This window comes from Chiloscyllium plagiosum, chromosome 38, assembly GCF_004010195.1.
Source record: "Chiloscyllium plagiosum isolate BGI_BamShark_2017 chromosome 38, ASM401019v2, whole genome shotgun sequence".
Classification (NCBI taxonomy): Eukaryota; Metazoa; Chordata; class Chondrichthyes; order Orectolobiformes; family Hemiscylliidae; genus Chiloscyllium; species Chiloscyllium plagiosum.
Genome location: NC_057747.1, coordinates 2,789,004 through 2,810,163, shown reverse-complemented (window position 1 = coordinate 2,810,163; position 21,160 = coordinate 2,789,004). Strand labels below are relative to the sequence as shown.

Below are 21,160 nucleotides of genomic sequence, written 5' to 3'. Positions count from 1 at the left end.
GTGACCAGTATGTGCACAGCAAGATCCCACAATCAGTGAGGAGGGAAAAGACATCAGAGTGTTCTGGCCACGATACAGAAGAAAGCATCTTTTTAAAGGATGCACGGGCAGAACTGCTTGGCCTGATCCTCTAGCTGGGCATCTGAAATGGAGAGACATAGAAATAGGAGCAGGAGTAGGCCATTCAGCCTTCGAAGCTTGTTCTGCCATTCCGTATGGTCATGGCTGACCAACCAACTCAGCACCCCATTCCCACTTTCTCCCCATACCCTTTGATCTTTATCCCTATATTTAACTTCTTCAAAACATTCCATGTCCTGGTCTCTTCTGATTGGTGGCTCAGTGGTAAATGTAGGGGAATGGGTCTAGGGAGGTTGCTCTTCGGAGGGTCGGTGTGGACTTGGTTGTCCGAAGGGCCTGTTTCCACACTGTAGGGAATCTAATCTAATCTAATTGTGGTTGAGAATTCCTCAGACTCCCCACTCCCTGGGTGAAGACGTTTCCCCTTTTAGATTAGATTACACACCGGCGGGTCGGTGTGGACTTGTTGGGCCGAAGGGCCTGTTTCCACACTGTAAGTAATCTAATCGAGGAAACCAGAGCACCCGGAGGAAACCCACGCAGACACTGGGAGAACGTGCAAACTCCACACAGTCAGTCGCCTGAGGCGGGAATTGAACCCGGGTCTCTGGCGCTGTGAGGCAGCAGTACTAGCCACCGTGCCGCCCCTTGTCTCAGTCTTAAATGGCCTACCCTGTATCCTTAGACAGTGACCTCCTGGTTCTGGGTTTTGGAAGTGGCTCTGGACTTCATTTGTGTGGTCCGAGTGTAGATTAAAGAGCTTCCGAGCTAACGGTCAAGCCAAAGTGTCTGCCCGTCAGTACCCCATTGAAGAGAAACAGTTGCATGGGTTTGGGATTAGCTTGTGTAACTGGGTACTTCAGTGAAGAACCAGTATCTGTTGGTGATCATGTAGTACGAGAGGTTACGAAGACTTAAATTGCAAAAATAAACTGAGGGCGATTTAGCGAGAAATGACTGTAAATTTATATCTATAATATTTCAGTGAGGAATTAACTTCTCCACGTATCACTCATCTCTTCCTTTTCATTTCATCATCCTTGTCCCCATCTAGTCGCTTGACTTGCCATCTTTTGATTTTGGCTTGTTACCTCTCGATCGTGTTCACAGAGCCCCGATAATTACGCGTAACCATTCCCTGCTCTCTCTGCTGTCACTGTACTATCCTTATCTGTGAAGCTTGCAGCGACTCTGTCAGTTTGTTAAATAACAGCAGTCGCTTCTCTCGCATCGCCTGTGTGAGGCCAGTAACACATGCTGCAATTTTTCCCTTTATAATTTGCCTGATGACCACCACCAGCCTTCTCATCACTCATTGCGAGGACCAGATCTCACAGAGTCTGAAAAGAGCTACGTGGTAAGAATCGATACGTATCTGCATCACTCTGGGGGGCCCGCATGGGGTCAGAGCATACCTGAGCTTGGAAGCCCATGAGGTGAACTAATACTGGTAGCTGTGTAGAGATTGGGTTCCAGCTTTACCGGGATGTGCTTTTTAAATGGTAGATGTTTAGTGGTGAAAAATTGAGTGGTTTGTATAGTGTTGGACCAGTGCATGGAATTCTATGCTTACAAATAAATACTGTATTTATAATCAGCATGATTCTTAGTAGTGAACACTAACTACTGCTTCTGTGTGCTGTACTTTTTTTTAATCCTTTGAATTAAATCTGCAATTCTTCTATATCTTTGCCTGTTTTTCTCCACGCTTACCTCTGGATTACTTCTACACTCCACTGCGATTTCCTGGATCTCCAATTCCCCGTTAACTTGCTGGAATCCCGCGATGCCTTCGGAATGCTTCCCTCACCCACCCCCCCAATCCCCTCCTCTCATTTCCTTTCTGTCCGTTTGCCCCCTCGATGCTGTCGAACGGTGCGACTGGCAGGAGGCAGTCTGCAATGAGATCATGAACATTGCAGAAAAGTCTGTTCATTACTGCAGTAACCTTTCTCACCCGCTTCACTCTCGGCACAAGGTGTCTGCCCACAACAGTAAACCATCTTTGATCATTTCTCAGCAACCTCGGGGACAGCAGCAAGGGACGAGCCCGGAGCGGAAACTGGCTGCGACTGCCCTGTAAGTACCCACCCTGTTCACATCCTGATCCGCAATCTTTGCTCTCACCAATCGAACACCATCCAGTGTCTTAGTGACCACAACTTGAGAGTATCTACCAGTCGGTAGATGCTCGGCTGAGCTTAGAAAGCAGTCATTTAAGATCAATGGCACAGAATAAGGCCCTTTAGTCCATTGCATCCAGGCCAATCAGAAACCACCACCTAACTATTCCAGTCCCATTTTCTAGCATTTAGTTCATAGCCTTGTAACTTAGTCAGAAAGCTGCCATGTGGTTGACTTGGAGGGCGATTCCTCAGTCCTGTCTTTTACTCCTGAATGTTCTCCTGAATGGTTTCAATGAGAAGTGAGATATCCGGGGATAGTATAAGGTTTTGACCTAATTTGGATTAATGCTGATGGCTTGCACTAATGTAGCACCTTTAGTGGAAGAAAACAATCCTCGTGTAATAAAAGAAGCCAAGGGGACTAAAAACACAATCCAGCCATTGAAAGGTCATCAGAATAAAACTGGCATTCAGTCAAGAGAGGAAGACATGAGGATTTAATGGTTAAAGGTTGGTCAATGAGAGGTGATCTCTTTGAAACTTCAAGAACGCATAAGGGAAGATGCAGGTCGAACATTTCCCTGAGTTGGAGAGTCTAGAACCAGGGGCACAGTTTTAAAAATAAGGGGTCAGGTCTTTTTACTCACTGGGTGGTGAATTTTGTAATTCTCTACCACAAAGGGCTGTGGAGGCTCAGTCTCTCAAGTAGAGATTGATAGATTTCTGATTGTTGGCGACATACAGAGTTTATGGGAATGGGGTGGGTAATACACATTGAAATGTTTGATCAGCCATAATCAATTTGAAATAGCAGGGCAGGCTGGACTGGCTCAATAGCCTAGCCCTGTTCCTTCCAAAGTAAGTTCTAAAATAAGATTTAGGATCAAGAGTAGACCATTCAGCACTTGGAGCCTGTTGCAATAAGATTCACATCCCTGGTGTCCCCATTTCTCCTCAACTCATTTGTTAGGTTTAAAAAAAAACTATCAAATTCTGCCTTAAATAAATTTGAGGATTCAGCCTTCACTGCTGTCTCGGCTGGAGAATCCCGCAGAGTATTAAAACTCTGAGGGGTTAATCTCTTGCTTAAAAGGACCCTCCTATTTTTAAACTATGTCCCTCAAAACTCTCTAATTGACCAAATATAAAAATAAGAGCTATCCCTTTTTAGACAGAGATGTGGTTCAAAAGAGGGGACAGAGGTGACAAGATAACAGAGCAAGGCAGGGGGCGGATTTTAACATTGAGATTGGTTTGTTTTGTTTTTAAATTTGATTTATTATTGTCACATGTACTGATGTACAATGAAGAGTTTTGTTCTGCGTGCAGTGCAGGTAGATCATACCATACAAGGTGCATTAGGGTAATGGAACAGAGTGAAGGATGCGAAGAAGCTGCACAAAGAGTGAGGTCAACATTAAATTTGAGATCTCCAGGTTTGGATAAGCTGGAGGTATTCTCCCTGGGAGAGGGGGGGGGGCGGGGGTAGGGAGATTGAGGGAGAATCAGGTCCATGTGTACACGATCATGATGGCCTTGTTAAGGTAGACAAGAAAACCACTTTCCCCTGAGCTGATGGCACAAGGACGAGGGGCACACAAATTTCAGATTTTGACAGGGCAGGGTTTGTGAGGCAAATTCTCCTTTTTTACACAGCGAGCAGTAATTACTTTCAACTGGCTGCTTATGAAAATGGCAGAAATAAATGATTTCAAAAGGAAATTGGACTGACGCAGGGATGGATGAATGACTTGATTCCTGCATGGGCTCAGTGGGATCAAATGGCCTCGTTCTGTGCTGTTACAGACAATAGTTTTCTCACTGCGAGAATGTTTATCCCCACTTTTATACATTAAGGACAGGATCACCTTCCTCTTGAAGACCACGTCAATAATGGTTGGGTAGATCAGATTGTGCAAGGGAGATACAGGGTGCCCTAACTTAGCTCCAAATGTAACATCTCATTAGTACACTGTTGGGTGCACCAATTGTCTGGATTTCTACAGCTTGATTCCAGAATGTTTTTCGCTTTCCTTCCCTCTTCAAGCTTCCAAGCGTTGTACAGCTACGTCCCGCAGAACGAAGATGAGCTGGAACTTCGCGAAGGGGACATTGTGGATGTGATGGAAAAGTGTGATGATGGCTGGTTTGTTGGTGCGTATTGGATTTTCCTGGGACAGAAACCATGTTGGAGGAAGGAATCGGGCTGTTGGAGCCATTTCAGGGCTTTGTGGGATCTGTCATAGCAAATTCTAAAGAAAGAGAAGACTTGTATGTATATAGGGCCTACCACACCATCCAGTTATTCTGAAGCATTTCATAAGTGATTTGACAGTTTTGAAATGAAGTACCCTCTCTCTTCCCCCTCCCCCACCCCCATCACAGCAGGATATCACAAATGGTAATGACCAGACCACTTCAGTGATGGGGAATGGGAGTCTCTGTTGCTCACATTCATCTGTCCCCAGTCTTTGGGACACTCTTATCATTTAGCTTGGCCTGAGACATGTGCTAATTGTAAACCGAGCAAGCGATGAACCTTCTAATGCATCTGGTTCCTTTGGAATCAGTTGCACTTCCCCGTGGATCCTTTCTAAAACACTGTCAGTCACAGTGTTTGCTGAGCAATATACCCCATGGTTTCTTCCCATAGTCCAAAGATGTGCAGCTTAATTGGTTTGGCCATGGGGAAGACAGGGTTACAGGAATAGCGTAGGAGTTATGGGTCTAGATGTGATGTTCTTCAGAGGGGCATTGTCGACTCAATGGGCTGAATGGCCTACTTCCACACTTTAGGTATTCTATGACTGAGGGTTCTGGCCATTATCCGTTTAAGGAAATGTGTGCATGTTTGATAATCACATCGCACCTATATTTCTGACATTCCTGCTCAAACCTGGGGCAGGGGACACAAAATAATAATTATCAAGGCTGCTCAAGATTTGGGTCTACTGATTTAATTTCAGGGTTTGTTTTTGGTTTTCACGAGCTCCTTTCTCATTTTCCCTATTTTATTTTCCAGCTGATGCCATTAACACTAATACCAAGAATACTGTTACTGCCATGGGATGTTTAGAATCACAAATAAGTAGAATTAGAAGAATTCTTCATTATTCTCAATTACCATTAAACACAATGAAAGTATTAATTTGAGACATTGTAGCGTTAAATAATAACTTAGGCATAGGTTAGAAACAAAGTGAATTTCAAAATAACCAATGCACATTTTTACATGCAGAAAGTCATAACCATAAGCAGTTTCTGTAGATGTGCAAGGCCACAGTTCATGTTTCTATCACACATTGTGTTATTTGCATCAGGTAGCTACTACCTTTGTTTTTATTTAAACTGCATTTCACATTCAAATTTGAGGTTGAAATCTCTCGAATGACAGAATCTCCATATTTTGGTTGTGAGCTTCTGTGCCCTTAAACTAGAGATTCCACGTTGCAAAGAATTCATTATCACAACAATTTCAAGTTTCTCTTGCTTCCAGTTGGTTGAGCATTTCTTTTGTTGAGAGGTTTAGAACTTGTCTCCCAGCCTCCTCTTCGGGCTAACCCTCTTGCAGCCCCTTCCTGCCCACCGTGCATCTCTTTGGTTGAATTACCCCGAAGAATTGGTGGTTTCTCAGGTGTGAATTCACCTGTTGCACCCTGCTCTTATCCCAAATCTTTAACCCTACTGAAATTGGGTAATAGAGGGCTGGTGGGTGCCTTGGTTTAACATCTCATGAGACAAATGGCAATACTGCAGTTCCTGAACCAATGTGTTGCCCTGGATCCTGTGTTCAAATTTAAAATTTTTAAAGTACATTTATAATCAACGTTTTCCGATGTGTTGTGACACGCCTGTGGAATTTGGGGTTTGAAGCTGAGTTTGAGATATTGCCACGACTGCACGTGACCCCATTGACTCACTGAGCTGAGCTGGTATTTGTAGCTCAAGAAATTCAAATTTTATATTTTGTCTTTTTTTGGCCAACAGGAACATCCAGAAGATCTAAACAGTTTGGTACCTTCCCAGGCAACTATGTCAAACCACTGAATTTGTAGAGCATGGGGCCGTGGTGGACTTTTGATGAATAAACAGCTCTTGTCCTCCAATTCAACCCTGACACTGGTAGAGGGTCCATGAGCTTTTGATTGGATTGAACAGTCTGTAACTTGGCCTAAACATTCTGCTTACAACATGGTGTCTTTCCTTTCACTGACCAAGGAGCACGCTAAGCACGAGAGAGAGTGTGAGTGGTATGTGAGCATAAGGTGTGAGATTGCTGTTGCATCGACCGTATTGACCCAGGGAATGGACAAGGACTGGATCTGTTGAAAAGGGGAAGACAACTACCCACGGTAGCTTAAAGTCGGACTCCCCTTTCTACACGGTACTTGGGCATACGGTCTGGATGAGACACAGAACAGGAAGCTTGGGGACAGCGGAGTTTCTGATAGGGATTGGGCGCAAGATTCGGAGACAGGCCAGCAGTTGTGCTAGGCCTGAGTTTTCACAATGTGGAGAATAGAATGGAACTCTAAAATGCAGAAGAATTTCTAGCCATGGGTAACCCTTTACTACTTGTCGCAGTGCATGTTCTCTGAACCGTCACCTCTCATTTCTCTACTGTGGGTTTCGAATTGTTTTATTGGAAATGGAACACCGGTAAAACATGCACCTCATCCTCCAGATGAGGAAATGTCACTCCCAGTTTGGCAAAGGTCTCGCAGCTATTCTTTTTTGGGCTAATGCTTTTATAGAGCGGGTTTCTTTAACACGTGTTAATAGTCAGTAACATCCACTTAGATCTGCAACACTTGTAGTATTCTTCAGCCACACAACCAGTAAATATATAATAAAAAAAAAAGCACACCTTTCCCAAGCGGGTATCAACCCACTGCTGGGGTAAAGCTTTGTGTAAATATGTACATTTGATTTTGTACAAAATTATACTGTATAGAAAATAATAATTTAACAAAAGAAATTTTAAATGGCAGACTGAAAGCAGAAAAACAAAACCCATACTTTTTGGAGCTGTTTTACAATTTATTTGCAAGGAACGGAACCTCGGTTTGAAGGAAAGTACTTTGGAGCACCAAAAGAAAGCACATATGAATTGTTTATTTTTTTGTTTTTAAAACCAAAATCATCACCGTCGGGGAAATCCTCCTCCTCCCTTGTCTGTACAAACAGCTCGGCAGCAAGATCACTTTCTGTTTACCGTTCAGATATATCCCTTCCTCGGCACCAGTAAATTACTGATGGGCTGCAATATACTGACTGTACATATTCAAAACACTCATGTATTTTATTTACCACTTTTCAGTGAGCTGCAAGTCTTTATACCCATGAATTGTAGCACATTTTCTGTTGAGCTATTTTCTTTATTGCCGTGCTTCGGGATGCGTTAATGAAGATAAGAGCCTCTATTGACTGCTGTGGTTGCAAAATGCAATATTTAATAAACTTTATTCAAGCCATGGATGTGCCTTGGAATGTGTGTTGCTGTTTTTATTTATTTACATTGCCTCCTATATAGCACTGAGGGGCATGCACTCTCTCACTGATTGAAGTATCCAATGATTCCACATTCCTGCTCTATCCTCTCGATCTCAAATTGTCTTCCCTTCAAGTAAAGTGACCAACTCCTTTTGTCAAAAGTTATGACACAATTTGCCTCAACCACCCTGAGGCGTGGTGATATAGGTTAAATCATCACCAGTCACTTCTCTCGGATAAGAGACGAGCTTTGTGGTCTGGTAAGACTTCACTTTCACCTTCTGATTTTCCTGTCTCCATCTAGATGAAATCCCTTGTTCCTGGTATCAGTCTGTTTAATATTGCTACACTCTCAAAGGCCTGAATATCCTTTTAAAGACTAAGTGAATCGTAAGGGTAATGTGGGCTATTTATCAGTTAACAAAGTGTATTTGATCACAGGATTGTATGCTGTTCAAATATCATACACAGTCAAATGGTGTGGTGCTGGAAAAGCACAGCAAGTCAGGTAGCATCTGAGAAGTAGGAGGCTTGACGTTTCGGCCATAAGGAATCACACAGTTGATTGTTACCATCTTTATGTGATTCAGTATGAGCAAGCTAAGGTTGAGATCAAAATTCATTCAGACCAAGCGATAAGCCGCTTTCTAAGGAGAAACGAGCAAGCCCTAATGAATTACTTGATCAAACCAACCTCGGAAACAGGATGCATTTGTGATATTTGCCAGTGGCTAAACTGATCGATTTGCTGAAGACTGGGCAGTGTCAAAGTTGGCATGCACAGCTTGTCTGTGTGGGAGGAGAGTACAAGAAGATTGCTTTCAGAACGTAGCTCACTCAGGCGTGTCTGATCAACAGCTGGAGATTGAGATAGAGCAGGCCGATCGCCTGTTTCAATCTGATCCTCCGACAAGTCTGTGTAAACCTGTGATTGTCAGCATTCTACAGATAAGAATTTTGAAGTATGTTTTGGCAGATATTTTGTTTTACTAATGAATATTAGATATAACCCGTCATTGGAACTGCTTTAGATTATTGACATCCAGAGTAAACCTGATGGACCGGCGAAAGTGGGGATAAAAACCCACGTCTCTCTAACCACCATTCCCTCTAAGCCGTGCGGTAGCTACTGTACGCTCCATGTAGAGTGACCGGTATTGGCCTTCAACAATCACAGAATCCCTACAGTGTCAAAGCGGGACATTCAGCCCATTGTATCCACACGAACCTCCAAGGAGCATCCAACTCAGACCCATCCCACCTTTCCCATGGCCAATCCACCCTAACCTGCACATCTTTGGACTGTGGGAGGTAATCAGAGCATCCAGAGGGGATCCATGCAGACACAGGGAATGTGCAAACTCCACAGAGACAGTCACCCAAGACGGGAGTCAAACATGGGTCCCTGGCATTGTGAGGCAGCAGTGCTAGCCATTGAGCCACCATGCCAACTGGGACATTTATTTCCAGTTCCTGGTGTGACTGTTGTGCACGGACCTCAGAGGCCCAGGCAATTGAAACTTAAAGGGGATGCTTCTCTCTACCAGCTCGTTCACAAAATGAATGATTTAACTCTGATTAAATTGCCAGCAGGTGGCAGTGTGCGTGGAAGACATGCTGTGGGACATTTTCTTTCCCTGGTTGTGATTTGGTAGGGTGGGGCTGGGTCTGCATCAAGTCTCCAAGCTGCAGTCTTTGAGTGAGGCTCCAGTCTGTGTCATCGAGTAAGATTAGAGTCCAGCTGAGTCATCCAGTGACTGCATTGAGGCATCTGTGAAATATTTAAACAGAATTACCTAAGTTACCTTTTGCTGGTGTTTTCAGTGCTCAAACGCTGTAAAGTTGGATTTGACAGCTTTGCATTCCTGATGAACTACCAGCCAATACTGATCATGGTGAAATTTGCCCACTCTACTCCAGCCAGTGAACTTCATTCAATAATCTACAGCCTCTCTAAAACCAATAAGAAGTGGGTGAAAAGCCTCTAGTGCCTCAAGGAAGGCATTTTTCAAAGGTAGAGATCAGGTTTCATGAATATGTCTAGAAAGTATTCATCTTGGCAAGGTTTTGGTATAACTGGCTTCTGTAGTTGAGCTCGTACTCTGCTGGAAGGTCAGAGCCTGCACAACACTGAATGTGCTGCTCTGTAACCTTAGCTTCATTCACAGTCTATTCTTCAACATTTAAAAAGTAACTTACAAGTTACTGGAGGCTCAGTGGTTAGTGCTGCTGCCTCACAGCACCAGGGAACCAGGTTTGATTCCAGTGTTGGGTGACTGTCTGGAGTTTGTACGTTCTCCCCACGTCTGTGTGGGTTTCCTTTGGTTGCTCGGGTTTCCTTCCACAGTCCAAAGATGTGCAGATTAAGTGATTTGGCCATGCTATATTGTTCAGGGATGTGTAGACGAGGTATATTAGGCAGGGGAAATGTAGAGTAATAGGGATGGGTTTGGGTAGGATACTCTTCAGAGGGTCACTGTGGACTTGTGGGGCCAAATGACACTCTAGAGGTTCTATGAGAATTCTGGTATGAGTTTTTATGAAAATCATATTAAACACTAAAAGTAAAAGCTAGATTATAAACTGGGAATATATTTTGAGAGTTAGAACTGGACAAATGGGCTCAAATATATGAAGGAAGGAGCGTGTACACGACTAAACTTTGGATACTCTCTGCAGGACTGGAGCGGAGAAAGAGTGTGCAAACCTTTGAAAGAGTTAGACCTTTGATGGTTCACAAGTGGTCACTGTCCATCATGATTGATACAAACTCTGCCCTTGTGTTTTGCTATACATTACTCTATTTTAGTGAATTGTTCATTGAGCGATGCTAATAATGCAACCTCAGCAAGTCTCAATCTAGCACTCTTTTTGAAGCTTTCAGAGGTCTCAATATTAACTGCTTTCTCTTTGAGTCAGTCAGACATCCCCACCACACAATCGGAAGTTTAGATTTAGATTATTTACAGTGTGGAAACAGGCCCTTCGGCCCAAGTCCACACCGACCAACCAATGCGCAACCCACCCAGACCCATTCCCCTACATTTACTCCTTCACCTAACACTACGGGCAATTTAGCATGGCCAACTCACCTAACCTGCACATTTCTGGACTCGTGGGAGGAAACCGGAGCACCCGGAGGAAACCCACGCAGACACGGGGAGAACGTGCAAACTCCACACAGTCAGTCACCTGAGGCGAGAATTGAACCCGGGTCTCTGGCGCTGTGAGGCAGCAGTGCTAACCACTGTGCCGCCCACAAAGTTACTTTTCCCCAACCTTGGAATTTGGATGATGTATCCGTCATTCTGAGTTCAGCAACTAATTTGCTTCGGCCTTATCTGCACGTTCAATCATATTTCCCAAAAATCTTCTCCATCCAACACCAATTTAGTCATCAAACTTTCCTTCCTAATTGTATCCTTTGAGGCTTGGAAACATCTTGATATCTCTTCCTGAATATTATTAAGACATCCATTACGAAGTAGGGTGGGCAAGTTATAGTCTGTGTCTCTCATAAACTGTTATTTCTTTGATAAACAAGTGAAGGGACAAAATCCAGCTCCTTAATTACTTTGGCTGACCTGTATAGGCTATGGGTCCTATTCACCCAGCTCCGTGTTGTTCCTGTATTCTTGTCAAGATTATCCCTATTCCCACTTCAACAGTGAAAGATGTTTTTTTAAAAAAAAGGTCATGGTGGTTCTTACAGAGTTTCAGTGGATATCATTTGTCCCTGGGTCAGAAGTTCACAGGTTCAAGAAAATAAAAACAAATAATAAAAAACAAATGCTGGAAAATGTCAGTGTGCCTGTCCAGCAGAGTCCATGGAGAGAGTTAATCCAAGATGGCTCTCTCTTGAGAGGGGTGGAAATATGATGGGAGCGAAGGTCAGGGATAGGTTAGAGGGCGAGAGGGCTTTGAGATCGAAAGGTCATGAGGCAAAGGTCAAAGGGTCTGGTGGCACTTGTGGAGAAGTGACAAAGCATTCATCCAGGCCAGAGTTTAACAGCTGAATAAGGATCAACTCTGAGTAAAGATGAAAACAAGGTAGACAAAGGTCATCAGTTCACAACCCACTCCAGAGACCTGAACACAAGATCTTGGCTGCTCTTCTACTACAGTACTGAGGGTGTATTGCTATCTTTCAGATGAGGAGTTGGCTGCCTTTTTGGTGAATGTAATACATAGAATCCCTGCAATGTATAAAGAGGCCATTTGACCCTTTGAGTCTGCACCACCCATCTGAAGAACATCCCACCCAGACCCAGCCCCCTGACCCTGTCAGGGCCAGCGCCAATTCACCTAACCTGCCCATTTTAGGACTGTGGGAGGAAACTGGAGCACCTGGAGAAAACCCACACAGACGCAGGGAGCATCCACATAGCCTTTCACTCAAAAGTGCAGGTTCCTGCTACTATGAGGTAGCTGTGCTAACCACGAAGCCAATGTGCTGCCCTGTATCCCATTGCCACAATTTCAAAGAAAGAGACAGCAGTTTTTCCAGGCTAAGATTATGCCTCAGTTGTAATCACTGAAACAGATGTTATAGTGATTTGTTTTACTTCTGTTATATTGGACTTTGCTGAGAGCAAACTAGCTGTCTTGCTTCCAAAATAGCAACACTTTTAAAAACATGTTAAATTGATTGTAATATGCCTTATTCTAACATAGACTCATAGCGATGTGCAGCACAGAAACAGATCCTTCGATCCAATTCATCCATGCTGACCAGATATCCTAAATTAATCTAGTCCCATTTGCCAGCATTTGGCCCATATCCCTCTAAACCCTTCCTGTTCCTTTTCCCATCCAGGTGCCTTTTCAATGTTGTAATTGTACAAGCTTCCACCACTTCCTCTGGCAACCCATTCCATACACACACCATCCTATGGGTGGAAAAGTTGCCCCTTATTTCCCTTTTAAATTTTTTTCCTTTCACCTTAAACCTATGTCCACTGGTTTTGGACTTCCCTACCCTGGGGGAAAGACATTGGTTATTAACCATACCCATGCCCCTCATGATTTTATAAACCTATGTAAGGTCACCCCTCGGTCTCCAACGCTTCAGGGAAAACGATCCCGGCCTATTCAGCTTCTCCCTGTAGTTCAAACCCTTCAACGTTGCAACATCCTTGTAAATCTTTTCTGTGCCGTTTCAAGGTTCACAACATCAATCCTCCTGGAGGGAGACCAGAATTGCACAAAATATTCCAAAAGTGGCCTAACCAATGTCCTGTACAATCACAACATAACCTACTATATTCAATATACTGATCAATAAAGTAATCCAAGATGGAGGACAGGAGTGGCACGGTGGCTCAGTGGTTAGCACTATCCCTCAGTATCTTCTCAAGCAGCTTCCCTACCACTGACATCAGGCTCACTGATTATAATTACCTTGATTATCTCTGCTACCCTTAAAGAAGGGGACAACATGAGCAATTTTCCAGTCCTCCAGGACCTCACCTGTGTTCAAGAATGCTGCAAAGGTATCCTGCAGCTTCCAAACTCAGCTTCAAGACCCCAGCAACAACTGTCACTGAAAAACTAAAGCTAAAAATCCTGGCTCTGGGGGAACTTGACCCCACCCATTCAGGCTGCTTCTATTGTTCCAACTTTAGTAAAAAAAGCCAAGACATCAAAAGCTGTTTATTGAATTCAAATAGACAGCTCGATATCTCTGTCTTAAAACCTCTTTTCAAAAAAAGATGGGGCAAAATACACTTCTAAAAGCCATAGTATTGTCAATAATAATATAGAATAGCACAGTCTTGAAGATGGCTTTATAGCTCCCTGTCTGAGCACATACGCATCTGCCTCTTCCTAGCACTGCTTTAGGCTGGCAGTACTCTCAGAAACCATCTCTGTGGCAGTGAGGAAGTTGTACAGAATGGATTCCAACTCCTCCTCCAAAGTGTCACTTATAGAATATACAACATAGTACAGCACAGTACAGGCCCTTGGGCCCTTGATGTTGTGCCAACCTTTTATCCTACTAACCTACATACCCTTCATTTTACTATCATCCATGTGCCTATCCAAGAGTGGCTTAAATGTCCCTAATGTATCTGATTCTCCTACCACCATTGGCAGTGCATTCCATGCACCCACCACTCTTTGAGTAAAGAACCTACCTCTGACATCTTTCCTAAACCTTCCTCCAATCACCTTGAAATTATGCCCCCTCATGATAGACATTTCCATCCTGGGAAATGTCTCTGTCTATCCATTCTATGCCTCTTTATATCTTGTACACCTAGAATCCCTACAGTGTGGAAACTGTCCAATTGGCCCAACAAGTCCATATCAACCCTCTGAAGAGTAACCCACCCAGACTCATTCTGCTACCCTATTACTCTACATTTACCCCTGACTAATGCACCTAACCTACACATCCCTGAACACTACAAGCAGTTTAGCATGGCCAATTCACTTAACCTGCACATCTTTGGACTGTGGGAGGATCACTTAACCTGCACATCTTTGGACTGTGGGAGGAAACCGGAGCACCCGGAGGAAACCCACACAGGCTCAGGGAGAATGTGCAAACTCCACGCAGTCACCCGAGGCTGCAATTGAACTCAGATCCCTGGTGCTGTGAAGCAGCCGTGCTAACCACTGAGCCATTGTGCAGCCCCTCTAACAAGTCACCTCTCGTCGTTCTTCGCTCCAATGAGGAAAGCCTTAGCTCCCTCAAACTTTCTTCATAAGGCATGTCCTCCAGTCCAGGCAGCATCCTGGTAAATCTCCTCTGCACCCTCTCCAAAGCTTTCACATGCTTCCTATAATGAGGTGACCAGAACTGAACACAACGTTCCAAGTGTGGTCTAACTAGGACTCTGTAGAGCTGCAGCATAACCTGGTGGCCCTTAAACTCAATCCCCTAGCTAATGAAAGCCAACACGCCATACACCTTCTTAACAACCCTATCAACTTGGGTGGCAACTTTGAGAGATCTGTAGACATGGACGTCCAGTAAAAGTTGACCGAGTATTTTGCGACTAAAGATTTAGTCTTAGAAACTCAACTTTTATACAAGTATGGATGGTATGTATTAGAGGTGTCTTACCAACTACAAACACACCTGAAATTTCAGTTCGGTCTCAAAGAATCACCATCAAAACATTTTGTGCATGACAGGAAGAGCTGGGCATACCTCGAGTCTGTAACAAACAGACATCCTCAGGCTAAACCTCAGCAAGTGAGGACCTCAGCAATGTCTGGGACTTCAACAAGCATTCACTCAGTTCAGTGTCTGGCTACATATTTATTGTAAATTGTCAATTAGAATTGAGGATATGATCAGAGATCGAAAGGTCCTGAATGATTGACCCTTTCACCCCAACAGTACCGCTAGACATCTCTCATATTCAGGAATGACCGGTTTCCAAATGAACACTGAAGATTCAAAGATTTTATAATTCAATCAAAAGAATCACAAGCTGTAGACATGTTGCAAACAAGTATATTCAGAAATGTTAGTGCACACCACTGAAGCAGGTGGCAACTTGAACCTGGTCCAGGGGTAGGAACACTATAAATGTACCACAAGAGTTTTGCAAGGATTTTACTTGATGAACTTTGATGAAACAGTAAGTTGTAAATTGCTCATTTACTGATTACGGATTATAACAGCAGGGAGGCTATGTTGAAGCTGTACAGGACTTTGGTCTGGCCACAGCTGGAGTTCTGGTCACCGCACTATAGGAAGGATGTACTGGAGGAGCTGCAGAGGGGATTCACCAGGATGTTGCCTGAGCGATGAGCATTTGCGCTCTGAGGAGAGCTGGGGACGCTTGGGCAGAGGTGGTTAATGGGGGACCTGATGGTGGTTTAAGGTTATGAAAGGCTTGGTCAGGGTGAATAGAAAGCAATTGTTCCCGCTAGTTGAAGGGTCAATAACAAGGGAGCACACTTTTAAGGTGTAAAGCAGGAGACTTACAGGTGATTTGAGGAAAACGTTTTTCACCGAAAGGTGATGGGGGTCTGGAATGCTCTGCCTGGGAGAGAGGTTGAGGCAAGAAACCACCTTTAAAAATTACTGGGATGAACACTTAGAGTCATATAGTCATACAGCATGAAACAGGCCCATTGGTCCAACTAGTCCATGCTGACCATGTTCCCAAACTAAACTAATCTCACCTGACTGCGTTTGGCCCATATCCCTCCAAACCTTTCCTATTCATGTCATTATCCAAATGTCTTTTAAATATTGTCACTGTACTCGCTTCCTCTGGCAGCTCATTCCACCCACTAACCACTTTCTGCGTAAAAAAGTTGCCCCTCATGTCCTTTTTAAATCTTCCTCTTCTGTGGAGGGCTGCCTTTCAGACTGGAGACCTGTGACTAGTGGTGTGCCACAATGATCAGTGTTGGGTCCATTCCTATCGTCATTTATATAAATGATGTGGATTTGAACGTGGGAGGTTTAGTTAGTACGTTTGCAGAATGGCACCAAAATTGGATGTGTAGTGGACAGTGAAGAACAGAGTACAACAGGATCTTGATTGGATGGGCCAATGGGCCGAGGAGTGGCAGATGGAGTTTAATTCAGATAAATGTGAGGTTCTGCATTTTGGGAAAGCAAATCTTCGCAGGACTTATACACTTAATGGTAAGGTCCTAGGGAGTGTTGCTGAACAAAGAGACCTTGGAGTGCAGGTTCATAGCTCCTTGAAAGTGGAGTCACAGGTAGATAGGACAGTGAAGAAGGCATTTGGTATGCTTTTCTTTATTGGTCAGAGTATTGGGTAGAGGAGTTGGGAGGTCATGTTGCGGTTGTATAGGACATTGGATAGGCCACTTTCGGAATATCGTGTGCATTTCTGGTCTCCTTCCTATCGAAAGGATATGGTGAAACTTGAAAAGGTTCTGAAAAGACTTACGAGGATGTTGCCAGGGTTGGAGGGTTTGAGCTATAGGGAGTGGCTGAATAGGCTGGGGCTGTTTTCCTTGGAGTGTTGGAGGCTAAGGGGTGACCTTATAGAGGTTTATAGAATCCTAAGGGGCAGGGGGTTTTCTCTGGGATGGGGGAGTCCAGAATTAAAAGGCATAGGTTTAGGGTGAGAGGGGAAAGATATAAAAGTGACCTGAGGGGCATTTTTTCACACAGAGTATGGTGTGTGTATGGAATGAGCTGCCAGAGGGAGTAGTGGAGGCTAGTACAATTGCAGCATTTAAAGGCATCTGGGTGGATATATGAATAGGAAGGATTGAGAGGGATATGGGCCAAATGCTGGCAAATGGAACTGGATTAGGTTAGGATATCTGGTTGGCATGGACAAGTTGGATTCTTTCCGTTCTGCACATCTCTGTGACTATGACTCTATGACCTTAAAAATATGCCCAATAGTTTTGAACTTCCCTACCCTTGGAAGAATACCTTTGCTATTCACTTTATCTATGCCCCTCATGATTTTATTAACTTCTGTTAAGGTCACCCCTGAACCTCCTCAGCTCTAATGAAAAGAATCCCAGCTTATCCAGATTATTTTTAAATCTCAAACCCTCCACTTCCAGCAACGTCCTGGTAAATCTTTCCTGAACCCTTTCCAGTTGAATAATATCTTTCCTGTAACAGGGTGACCAGAACGGCAAAAGGTATTCCAAAAGAGGCCTCATCAGTGTCCTGTACAACCTCAACATGATAACTCAACTCCTATATTTAAAGGTTCCTGAAGAAGGGCTTATGCCTGAAACGTCAATTCTCCTGTTCCCTGGATGCTGCCTGACCTGCTGCGCTTTTCCAGCAACACATTTTCAGCTCCTATATTTAAAGGTCTGAGCAATGAAGGTTAGCGTGCTAAAAGCACTCTTAACCACCCTGTCTATCTGTGATGCAAACTTCAGAGAATTATGTGTCTGAACTCCTAGATCTCTCTATTCTACAACACTACCCAGCGCCCTATCATTAATTGTATAATGCCCTTGTTTGTTTTACCAAATTACAATACCTCACATTTATCCAAATTAAACTCCATCTGCTACTCCTCAGCCCATTGACCCAACTGATCAAGATCCCATTGTAATATTAGATAACCATCTTCACTATCCACTGTAACAACTGAAATATAATAACTTACAAAGAGAAGGAAAGTGGGACTACTGTAGATTTGGCATAGTTTTGGCGGTACAGACTTGATGGACTGAGGGGCCACTTATGTACTGCATGATTCTACAATACAGCAAGAAGCAAACAAATTACATTGTTGGTGCACATAGTGATGAAGTATTTCATTCTGGTAGAATGAAAGAGCTGATATTGGTTCAGAGGGAAGAATGGAATGGAGAGGTTATTTCCCTTCAGATGCAGGGTCAGATTGCCATATTTGGTCTTTATTTTCTGAGTATTTAAAAAAAGTTCATGTAGGTATATGCACTTTGCTGGCTAGGTCAATATTTACCATAGAATCCCTATGGTGTGGAAACAGATCAGTTGCCCCATTGAGTCCACACTGACTCTACAAAGACATACCACCCAGACACATTCTCCTACCCCATCCCTGTAACCCTGCACTTCCCTTGGCTAACCCACCTGATCTGCACATCTTTAGACTATGGGAGGAAACCCACACTGACACAGGGAGAATGTGCAAACTCCATACAGACAGTTGCCTGAGGCTAGAACCGAACCCAGGTCCCTCGCACTGTGAGGCATCAGTGCTAACCATTGAGCCACTGCGCCATCCCATTTATTAGCCACCTCGAATTGCTCTTAATTTGCTGCAGTTCACCTATTGTAACTCACAGTGTGGTTAGGGAATTTTGATCCAGTAACTGTGAACAATTGGTGATATATTCTCATGTCAGGATGGTGTGTGGCTTGGAGGGGAACTTGCAGATGGTGATATTCCCATGTAGCTGCTTCCCTTGTCCTTCTAGATGAAAATGGTCAGGGTTTTGGAAGGTGCTATCTAAGGAGCCTTAGTGATTTTCTTCAGTGCATCATGTAGATAGTATTACTGAATGTCAATGGTGGAGGGAGGGAATGTTTGTGGATGTGGTGCTGATCAAGCTTTGTTTTAGATGATGTTGAGTTTCTTGAGTGTTGTTGGAGCTGCACTCATCCAGGTAAGTGGGGAGTATTCCATCACACTCTTGACTTGTGTCTTGTCAATGTGGACAACTCTGTGGAACTCAAAGGTGAATTGCTCAAGGCAGGATTCCTAGCCTCTGATCTGCTCTTGCAGCTACAGTAGTTATATAGCTAATCGAGTTCAGTTTCTTAGAATGGTGATCCCCAGGATGTTAATAGTGCAGGATTCATTGATAGTAATGCCAACGAGCAATGGTTGGATTCTCTCTTATTGGAAATGTTGACTGCTTGGCCCTTGTTTGGCAAAAATGTTACTTACCATTTGTCAGCCATCTTGTTGTATAGCCTCATCTATAGTGGCCTTTTGGGAGATGTCAAGGTATGGGAATTTTTCAAAATTTTCTCTTTAAGTGCTTAGTTGACCAGGTCAGGTTGACCACGCAGGAGAAGCAAAATTGGACACTGGAAAATGACACTAGAGAGATAGCAGTGAGGAGCAGGGAAATAGCTGAGGAACTAAATAATTTAGGGTGGAGGTTTGCTCGCTGAGCTGAAGGTTTGATATCCAGACGTTTCATTACCTGGCGAGGTAACATCATCAGTGGCGACGTCCAAGTGAAGCGAAGCTGTTGTCTCCTGCTTTCTATTTATATGTTTGTCCTGGATGGGGTTCCTGGGGTTTGTGGTGATGTCATTTCCTGTTCGTTTTCTGAGGGGTTGATAGATGGTATCTAGATCTATGTGTTTATTTATGGCGTTGTGGTTGGAGTGCCAGGTCTCTAGATTGGGGAAAAGAGAAATCAGGTTTAGGGTGTAGGTTTGCTCGCTGAGCTGGAGGGTCAACCTTCTCTCCCTCGTAGCCCTACACACGGATGAAAAAACCACCAATTCGACTGGGACAGCACATCTATCCTGGGACAGGCGAAGCAAAGACATGCCAGAGAATTCCTAGAGACCTGGCACTCCAACCACAACGCCATAAGCAAACAAATAGATCTCGACACCATCTATCAACCCCTCAGAAAACGAACAGGAAATGACATCACCACAAACCCCAGGAACCCCATCCAGGACAAACATATAAATAGAAAGCAGGAGACAACAGCTTCGCTACACTTGGACGTCGCCACTGATGATGTTACCTGGCCAGGTAATGAAACGTCTGGATATCAAACCTACAGCTCAGCGAGCAAACCTACATCCTAAACCTCAACCTGAGCTACAAACCTTCACAAACCTTGCAACTGAATAATTACTTTGCATCAGTCTTTTTTTTATATAGATTTTTTATCGAAAATTTAACATGTTTTTACAAGTTTACAAATAAAAAAAACCCCAAGTATAAACATTGATATACAATTAGATCTTAAATAAATAATAGCCAAAATCTATCAAACAAAAGAAGAGATACTGAAAAGAAAAAAAGACAAAACTCAGCTAACCACTAATCTAACCTACAACTAACCAGAGTGTATGATTAAATCTCTTACATTATTCAAGAAAAGAAAAAAACGACAGATAACACAGAAATTGAGTAGTAAAGTACATGCTCGGAATGTGTTAACATCAGATCGTAACAAAACCCGTATTCATGAGGGATTCCTCTCCCAAGGGGCCCCAGACCAACCAGAGTCATTGTCTCATTTAGATAAAAGCCCTTGATAGAATGGCCGAAATATCTGTATGTGTAATTCAAGAAGGGCTGCCATATTTTATGGAATAATTCGGTTTTTTGGTGCACCATGTTTGTAAGGAAGTCAAGGGGAATATATTCCAGGATTATTCTGTGCCAGTTCAAAAGTCCAGGGGGGCCCTCAGCCACCCGGTTTACCAAAATTATTTTCCTTGCACAGAAAGAGAGAATGGAAAATAAACCCTTCCCGTGCACGTCCAGGGAAGGTAAGCTCGAAAAGCCCAAAAGGAGAGATACTGGATCCACTCTAATTTCCGTTCACAAGATTTCTGTCAGGGCATTTGCTACTTTAGTCCAATATTTACGGATCTTATGACAAGTCCGTAAGCAGTGTACAAGAGTGCCCACCTCTATTTTACATTTGGGACACATTGGAGATGCTCCTGCCTTAAATTTTGCCAATCAGTTCGATGCTATATGGGCCCTATGAAGTATCTTCAACTGAATGGCCTGGGTTCTGTTGCAGATGGAGATTTTTCTGGCATTTTCCCAAATGTCATTCCACATTTATATGGAGATTTCCAGCCCCAAATCCTGATCCCATATTTTAAGCATATTGTCCATATCTTCCGATACTTCATCATGTAATAAATGATAAAGAGTGCTGACCGAAAGTACCCTCATTGGCCATAACACACTACGTTCTCTGTCTGATTTATAAAGACTATCTAATAGCGTAGTCTTCTTCTGGATGTAATCTCGAATTTGGAAGTATCGAAAGAGATCACC

General features: G+C 43.5%; 1 protein-coding gene across 2 annotated transcripts; it reads left to right on the top strand.

Annotated features, from left to right (window-relative positions):
* Window positions 1-798: 798 nt before the first annotated feature.
* LOC122541753 (sorbin and SH3 domain-containing protein 1-like) lies at window positions 799-7,685 on the top strand. Of its 2 annotated transcripts, none has more exons than XM_043678693.1 (4): window positions 799-1,438; window positions 1,970-2,160; window positions 4,255-4,361; window positions 6,195-7,685. In XM_043678693.1, the coding sequence occupies exons 2-4, from the start codon at window positions 1,991-1,993 to the stop codon at window positions 6,260-6,262; spliced, it is 345 nt and encodes a 114-aa protein (XP_043534628.1). In that variant the 5' UTR covers window positions 799-1,438; window positions 1,970-1,990; the 3' UTR covers window positions 6,263-7,685. The 2 variants fall into 2 exon arrangements, 1 of the variants encoding a protein (XP_043534628.1); XR_006309668.1 differs by having other exon boundaries at window positions 842-1,438; window positions 2,102-2,160.
* Window positions 7,686-21,160: the final 13,475 nt, after the last annotated feature.